The 9,576-nt window shown below is 37.9% G+C and overlaps 1 protein-coding gene across 1 annotated transcript; it reads left to right on the top strand.

The window, feature by feature from the left end:
• Positions 1-6,335: 6,335 nt before the first annotated feature.
• Positions 6,336-7,388, top strand: LOC140157450 (craniofacial development protein 2-like). The gene has a single exon (XM_072180656.1). The coding sequence runs from the start codon at positions 6,336-6,338 to the stop codon at positions 7,386-7,388; it is 1,053 nt and encodes a 350-aa protein (XP_072036757.1).
• Positions 7,389-9,576: the final 2,188 nt, after the last annotated feature.

A 9,576-nucleotide genomic window follows, 5' to 3' on the forward strand; every position in this document is an offset into this window, starting at 1 on the left:
TCGGTCGCCGTGTAATCCCTATGGCGTTACTTTTCGTCATTCGTATTCCATAGTGGCGTATAGGTCCGATACGCGTACGCCACTATGACATACGATATTTTTCATTTTGCCGATATTTCATAATTATAAAATGTGTATAAAAAGTGGCGTATGGTCGATACGCCACTATGGAATACAAAAATGTCACTTTGTAACTATACGCCACATTTAATTAATTAATTACTAATTAATTAGCTAATTATGACTGATGAGACTTAGAAAAAATGAAAGAGAACATCATTAAAAACATATGTGCCAATTTTCAAAAAAATGACCAAAAATCACTATACGCCACTATGGAATACAGCCGACGACTTTACGGGGACTACAAAAAAAGGTTAAAAAGAAGGTATGCCAATGTCGACATAAATTTGTACACAAATTAATGTAGTTTAAACATTTATATTAAACTTTTACGAGCCGAAATATTTCACTTAATATGTAAAACACAAGTAAAACATAAGTATGATAAATTGTATATTATACGAGTCGCTTTAACTAATTAAATGTGCCATTATACTGATCATTACCGAAGTAATTTAATAGCATAAATTGAAAGTAATATTTTTGGCACTATATTGTTCATTATCTAGGCCATTATAATTATCTGAGAGTAGGTTTCAAATAGTGGGAAAGACTAAAAGCAAAAGACAGTTGATATAAGGGCTAAATTGAATCGGTTGACACAGGAGATCAGACTGCAAATGGTAACATACAGCTGCAAACACCCACCCACAGCAAGGTCTCAGCTGATATTTTTAGCATATTTGAGTTATTACCAAGTAACGGGTACACAAAATCAATTGTGATGATATCAATATTGTTTCACTGAATAGTAAAACCAATATAAACACAAACGAACAGAAAGACGTCACGGTGAAAATTACACGAGAGCGACATTTGTGAAGTAAATCTGAAGCTGATCTGTTGGAACATAAAGGGAGCAACACTTACCTTGAAAATCCAGACAATACAATACAATACAATACAATACAATACAATACAATACAATACAATACAATACAATACAATACAATACAATGCAATACAATACAATACAATACAATACAATACAATATAATACAATACAATATTACAACTACGTACGTAAAAGCTTTGCACAGTCCATAACAGAATACATTACAAAAGGCCATAAGATCGAAATATGCACATTAATCATATTATTCAAGAAAGGCATTTGCTTTTATTCAAAAAACCTATTATGCAAAATATAACACATGCATGTATAAATTCATCTCTATAACAACGGCAACAGGAACAACGGGAAATATGAATAACGAATATGGCAAGACCGAACATTGTCCATTAAGATTTAAATATAATGATCTTAATATATGCATGAAATGTTACAACAGAGCGGTTCTTTAATGGCTTATTGAATGGTCATGTCCGTGCATATACTACTATTCTTTTAACATCTGCTGGATCAATCCTATTTATTCAATAAGAGTCGTGTAAAAGATAATAAAGCATAAGATGATAGGACTCATATATTCCAATCGGGAAATGTTTTTCTTATCACGGAAATAAATGCTCAAAATCAAAATCAGTCGACCATAGTTTGCAACGATATTTTTTATTGAACCACTTCAACCTTTGTCATACAAGGAACGAATTCTGGGATAATATCACACACGAGCATTTAAGGGTATACGAGGTATTGTTGAAAATTCGATTTTCATTATCTGAATCAATAGATTATTGAAAAATAACACTTTGTTGTTTTGCAAAATTTCATTCTACAAATCATATACTTGCTTAATTTATTGTAGTTAATGAGTTATGTACGTTTTACAAAAGCGTTGTTGTTTCAGCCTTCTTTACAACATTCTTCTACACGCTCGCTATGAATTGAGCAATGCAATTTTTGCTAAAGCTCACTACCATTCGCAAGATGCTGTGCACTACGTTTTTTTGTTGCTTCGACCAACAGAACATCGTATACCCTTAAGGAGTATGTAACACCTATGTCTTAAATAATCTTGGTAACATACAAGTGTTCATATCGGGTGGGTGCTTGTATGTCATTCATGTACCTGGTAGAAAAAAAGCGAGCTAAATAATTTAATAATACGGATAATTGCTGTCGGATGTTGTGCATAATACGTTGAATGTAATCCGATAACCTCTTCTTGGAAACTAGACATGAATGTGATCAATGGTTGACAATTATGATGCCAACTCCACTGGAAATTAATTCTTCTAGTTCTTATTTACTCATGATCGGATTAATAATTAGCACTCGATTCTGACGACGGCGGGGCCTACACCACCCTACGCCATACATAAATATGATAAATATGAGAGAAAGAACAGTTTACTAACCAAAGTATTACAATTAATCAAGACAACAAATAAACACAAATCCCGACCGGTACACAATCTAACCCACGACCTTCCGATCACTAGACGGACGCTCTATCCATTAGGCTACCAGCTCCCACTGATAAACGGTGGTTAAAACTGGGTTTAATGTGAGCATTCGTTCTGGAAATACATCCAGTGTCTTTGGGGGGATACGGACAGCATGCTGAGTCAAGGTCAACTATCAGCAATGGCTCAAGACCGATATAGTTGGAGGAAACTTGTATTCGCCTGCTCCGCGGCCGAAGAATAATGATGAGGGGGGGTGGGGGCAATACTTTTTCGCAGGCGGGGGGGTGCAAGTCGTTTAAACCCCCCCCCTCGGGGCATATCAGTATTATGCACAACCCCTTTAGCGATTTCGTTTGAATAGTCTTTCGAGGAAATGTAAACGTGGTAATGTATCGTCAGATAGCTTTGGCGTCATAATATGTAACTGACATATATTAATATCCTCTAGCAAAGCAAATAAGTCCTATCATAGATAGAGTACGTCGTGGTGTTTGATCCGGATTGTCATAGAGCTTTTGCAGCATAAGGTCTCCTACACGATGGCAGTAAAATAAAATTTAACCATTCTTTCTTTTGATATGAAAATAAAACAAGAGTTTATGTGAACTAATTATCTTTTAAATAGTAAACTATCTGACTCATTACAGTCAGCAACCTGGACAGCCGATTCTTTTGTTCTGCTTAGTCGCGCTAAAAGTCGACCGATACATGTTAAAATCAGCACAATTCAGAGAGATACCTTTTTGCTATAAAATTAATTTTCTCGGTCAAATATAAAGCATTTTTTTTTTTTCTTCAGTAATGTCAGTTAAAAACTTGGTGCTTGGATATACATTTTTTTAAAAATCCTGGTGTTAAAATTAAGCATCAAATTGTGTCTTTTAGTGCGATATTTTTGATTTTTATAGGCCTTGACTTCGCCCGCGAGCTTTTTACGGAATTTAATTTTTTAGCGTCTCAAACTAATATAGTTTGCAAAAGAAAGATATTCCCCACCTCTGTAACGCACATCGTATGGGTCTATATATTATAGTTTTATCAGAATTTCCGTTTTTATTTCACCATTTTTCCCTTCATGCTCCGCAAAAATGTCAAACTCAGTACTTTTATCTCAAGAGCAACCAGCAGAAATAGTCGATATTTCCATTGTTGTCCTCCAGGTGAAAAGCAAAGATTGCCCGACCAGCGATTTGGTAGCCCAAATCCCCAATTGGGTGTTCTGGTAAATGCGGTGAATTTGAAAAATTTGCTCCCGTGATAGCCTGCAACTGTATCTGTCTGTTTGTTTGTTTACCTAGGTTAGTCCGTATTAAGAGACGAACGCTTGAGATCCATGGGAAAATCCACGGTCCAAACCTAGAAAAATTAGCGTGTTATAATAGGGGATTTTAATCTTCTGTCCCTCCTATCTCCAGCTGAATTTTGTATGACCTACCCCCACTCGCCCCCATCGCGGGTTGCCATTTTCATTACACCCTTCAGACTTGTGTTCGGGTTTGTTTTTAATTTGACATGTAGGCCTATAGGCCTAACCATATTTGTCATAAATACCTAAATGTATAGCTATGCTATATATTATTATGTACCAGTATTTAATATCATGTACATGTAGGCATGTGGGGTAGGGTGGGTGCAGAGGTATGTGATGTGGGTAGTGGGGGTGTATGTAGGGAAACTTTGGGGTGGTACTCAACACACTTTAACCAGGACTTTCAATGCAAGGCTTATTGTTGCCTCAAATGTTTTTTCCTGAAGGTTATTTAATCTGGTATTGTTTTGGCTGCTTCATTAGGGCCTATGACTTTCGGTGGGTTTCTCTACTTTTGAAGGACAAAAGCAGTTTCAAACAAACACAAACAAAACGCACCATACCCAGTCACTTAAGCTTCATGACAATTGAAACACTACGTCAAGTATTAACATCCTAGTTATTCTGTTTTTAGGCAAGCAATTTTAAATAATTGCTTGAACAGGTTTTGTTTAAAAACAAATACCTGTTTAAGTTAACAATGATAATGCATGGTTCTTATAAGGCACAATCTCTTCTGATGAGAAACTCAAAGCGCGTAAAGCACGAAATTTGCAAACAAACATAAAAACAATCAATTTACAAAGAATGGTTTTAAGCTGGCGTTTAAATAACGAAAGTCAGTGGGCGTTACGAAGGTTATTTGGAAGTGTGTTTCAAACAGTTTGCTTGATCATAAAACATACAGCGTAATATTTATGTTTTGTAAATGAAAGTTTTGTTTAAAATATTGCCCAATTGTATGTAAGATTGTTGGGCAAAGTTGTTTTGAGGAGAAGCAAATTTCAACACATTGGTCCGATGATCACGGTGATGATGAAATCAAATAATTAATCACTCACGTGATGAAAGATCCTCATCGTGCTATAAACATGATCAGTAGGAGCGCTATAGGCCTGGGAATTACTTTGCTATATTGAAGTTCTGGCGACACTGTAGCCATGCCGGTATTCCTATTAAACCCAGGGATACCGATCCACAATGCTAGTATTAGCCTTAGATTTCACGCGTTGATTTTGAAAAATTTTCAGCCGGCAGTAAAAAATGGTGAAATCAAAACGGAAATTCTGACAAAACTATGATATATCGCTCACGGTGAAAGTTAGAAAGTTGGGAAAAATCCTTCATTAGCGAACTATATTACTTTGAAAAGCTAAAAGGTTGATAAAAAAAAGGCTCGCGGGCAGAGAGTAAGCCTATCAAAATCGAAAATCTTACACGAAATGACTGAATTTCACGCCTAAGTTTAACACTAGGATTTAAAAAAATACAGTATCAATCACTACAATTTTTCCTGACATTTACTGAAAATGAAAATTATTGCTTTTCATTTGGCCGAGAAAATTAATTTTACATTGAAAAGGTGTAACTCAAAATTTAGCTCATTTCAACACCAAATTCGATCGTTTGTATTGGCTCATTAAATGACTGAGTGAGCCTTGCATAACAAAATAATCGGTTGCCCAGGTTAGTAACTGATTAAGACATGTTGCCGTGTCGAAATAAAAAGTTTATGTTCAATAATATATCATATATGTTAAATGGTTGCATGCCCTTGCCTTCCTCCCGCATGCTACTTACCCTTTGCTTGCAATTCTTACTATACTATAAGGTTGTAGGCGCAGGAGGCAATACAATCAACGCTCCTGTTCATAATCGCCTCTCTGTAGTTACCAACCCCCCACGTTCACGCGTATCACCTGTTACGGCTTTACCATGCCTTGCGGCATAGTTAACAGACGGGGGCGCTGGGGGCAATACTCTATGACCTGAAGGCTGTTGGAGCAGTCTGAATGTTATAGAGTATTGCTTGCTTGCTGTAGTGACATCTTACAGTTTCAAGAAATCTACATTAAACATCTGTAGTGACCTGTAGGGAGAAAAGTCAAGGTCCTTCGCTCTACAATGGTAAAAGACCACTGAAACCGAAAAAGCATGAAGAAATCCAATAGCACTCGGGTTAAAGCCCCGACTAATAGACTAACTCCACGACCTTAGAGCCTGCAAGAAGCAGAGCATCATGATGCATCAGCCCCAAACCTAATCGGAAGGAATGATGGTCCTCCTACAGCAGGACGAACACCGTCCCGAGCCCCAATTAGAAGGACTGATGCTGACAAACCTGATGGGAATAGAGCCTTATTAAATAGGTACGTGGAATGTAAGGACACTCCACCAAGAGGGAAACTTGGAACACCTTTTACATGAGTTAGATCATCTGCAATGGGAAAAACTTGGGATCTCAGAAACCCACTGGTGCGACTCAGGGGAGTTTACGAAAGATGGGTATCAAATATTGAGCTCAGGAAATGAATCCATCAACAGAAAAGGAGTTGCTATCATCCTCAACAAGACAGCTCAACGATCACTAATGGGTTATAACCCAATCTCAGAGAGACTGATATCAGCCAGACATCGCACGCAAATTGGTGAAGCGACAATTATTCAAGCGTATGCCCCAACTGCCTCATCAACCGAAGAAGAAGCGGATCAATTTTACGATCAGCTGCAACAGACTATTGACAATACACCTTCACAAGACATCTTGATCACAATGGGAGATTTTATTTCCAAAGTTGGAACTGACTGGGAATCATCGAATGGAAAACTTGGTAAATTTGGATATGGAGAGTCCAATGAAAGAGGAAAAAGGCGGCTAAACTTTTGTGCACAAAATGACCTGTGTATTTCTAACACCTGCTTCAAGCAGAAAAAGGAAAGCAGAGAGTGGATGGGGGAGTCCACAGATGGTAAAACCAAGAACAAGATTGATTTCATCCTGATAAAGCAAAGGTGGAAAAGTAGCATTTCTATGGCCAGAAGTTTTCCCAATGTTGACACAGGTTCCGACCACCAATTGGTACTCGCCAACTTCAAGCTTAGACTTAAAGTCAAGCCCAAACCATTGAGACAGAATAAATATGATATTCAAAAACTTCAGGATTCTACAACCAGAAGTTCATTTGAGATCCAAATAGGGGGTAGATGTGAACCACTTCTAGATGTACCAGACACAGACCTTGAGGTGGAAGACCTATGGGACTCAATAAAACAAAGCTTCAAGGAAACATTTGAAAACGTACTTGGCCTCATGAAACCAAAGCCACAAAAGCCTTGGATTTCAGCAGAAGTACTCAAATTATGTGACGAAAGGAGAGAGATTAAGCAACAAAAGCTTACAGACAACTCAAAAAACAGTAGATACAACTTCCTGAACAGAGAGATCAAAAGACAGTCAAAACAGTGTAAGGACATCTGGATCAACAATCTGTGCAAGGAGGTAGATCATTGCCACCAAGCCTCTAAAACTAGACAGGTCTACCAAACAATCAAAACCCTAACAGGGAAACAAACTCTCCGGATGAAAAGTGTGAAAGATAAAGCAGGAAATATTCTCACTGACGAGGAAAAAAAGCAAGGATAGATGGAGAGAAAATTATTCGGACTTATATAACATGTCAGGTACAACTACATACTACAGACATTATACAGTACTCAATCCAGTGATCCTGAACCAGGAATACTCAGAGAGGTAGTGGAATTATCCTTGAAACACCTTAAGGAAGGTAAGGATGGTATCACAGCAGATAAATTAAAAGCTGCTGGTGATACAGGAATAGACATTTTTAATAAATTATGCCGAAGGATCTGGGAATCCGAATGTGTACCAGAGGACTGGGGCAAAGCAATCATTGTCCCCATTTTCAAAAAGAAGGACAAATATTAGACTATGCCAACTATAGAGGCATAAGCCTACTAAGTCTCGCAGGGAAAGTCTTCTGCAGCATACTTCACAGCCGGATGAAAAAGCAAACCGAGGCGATACTCTCCGAATCACAAGCAGGGTTTAGACTAGGCCGTACCACTGTTGACCAGCTTTTTACACTAAGACAAATAACAGAAAAATATACTAAAATAGACAAGGCGCTGTATCTCTACTACATAGATTACCAGAATGCCTTTGACACCGTGTGGCAAGATGGACTATGGGCAGCAATGAAGTTCGACTCTTACAGGCTTTGTATGGCACATCGAAAAGTGCAGTGAGGGTGGACAAAGAGTTGTTCAGGACTGCCACAGGAGTAAGGCAAGGCTGCATCCTATCGCCACAGTTATTCAACATACTACTGGAATTAGTCATCAGTTTAGCAATCCTGGACCTGAACACTGGCATCAAAATCCAAGGCAAAACCCTCAACAACCTGTGGTTTGCCGATGACATTGTTTTAATGGCAGATTCAGAGGAAGATCTTCAATCACTTGTAACTCTAGTCCACACTCAAAGCAAGACATTTGGCCTCGCTATAAATAAGGGGAAAAGTTCAGATCATCAACAAAGTCAGCCACCCAATAACCATCTTCATAGAAAGATGAAACCTTCACCTACCTGGGAGGAGTTGTCACAGAGAATTCAACCAGTACGGAAGACATCAAAGAAATTAGTATCAACACAAAAATGGAACTCTACCAGGTGCTAATCTTGTCAATAGTAACATATGGGGCAGAAGCTTGGACGCTCAAGAAAAGAGATGAGAAGAGATTGTTGGTGTTCGAGATGTCTTGTTTAAGGTGGATAATGGGAGTCTCCAGATAAGATAGGCTAAGGCAATAAGAGAGGCAACAAGCAGCCAGGTCACAATACTAGACAAAATCAAAGCCAGACAACTGTTCTACTTTGGACACATCGGACAAAGCCAAAGGACAGATATCCTAAACATGCCCTTGTAGGTAGAATACCTGGACACAGGCCTAGAGGTAGACCCCCAAAGCGCTGGCTTGACAACATAAAAAGCAGCTGCCAAGAACTTGGGATTACATCAATCTACAATGCAAGGAGTATGGTCACAAACAGAGGCATATGGACTTCCATGGTGAAACGGCTGCTAGCTCCAAGGTTCCCAGGATCCGGGGGAGGAAAGCAATAAGTCCAAGTAAGACCAATATATCAAATTCACTTATACGAACGTACATGTTTGAATCGTCATGACTGATATAAAAAAAAATAGCAAACACCATTATAAGAATTAACTCATCATCGACCTTTCCCATAGATCATTCATATTATATACAGCAATTAAGTATAGAATGCTTTAACCTTGTCATTAGCCGTGGACATTATCGGTGGTGGTATAAATCTGCAATTACTCACCATTCTCTAGGTCATGCATCAGATTGATCATACCTCCCACGCCAATATAAACCAGCCGAATCTTTATAAACTTTACTTAAAACAATCAAGCCCGCGAGCTAATGACAAAATTTCAAGCAATAAACATTTGTGAAATAATTATCCCTAATTACCCCTAAGAGCTACTCTTGATACATACCTATAGTATTATATCCTGACGGATAGAGCACTCTATAATTATATTGCTTTTACATATGCTATATCAAACCCATTTATTCATCAAATGTCGAGTAAATACTATTAGGACTGATTCCAATTAAATGATTGACGCAAACTTGACCCCCTTTTCGTAAAAGGTGAATGATTAAAATGATATAGGAATGCACTGTTATGTAAGATTGCAATGTCTCTCGACATATTTTGTTGAGAGTGGGGATTCTTTCTACATCTTGTTTTATTTTGAATGTGTGCATTACCATGATTA

This window comes from Amphiura filiformis, chromosome 1, assembly GCF_039555335.1.
Source record: "Amphiura filiformis chromosome 1, Afil_fr2py, whole genome shotgun sequence".
Lineage (NCBI taxonomy): Eukaryota > Metazoa > Echinodermata > Ophiuroidea > Amphilepidida > Amphiuridae > Amphiura > Amphiura filiformis.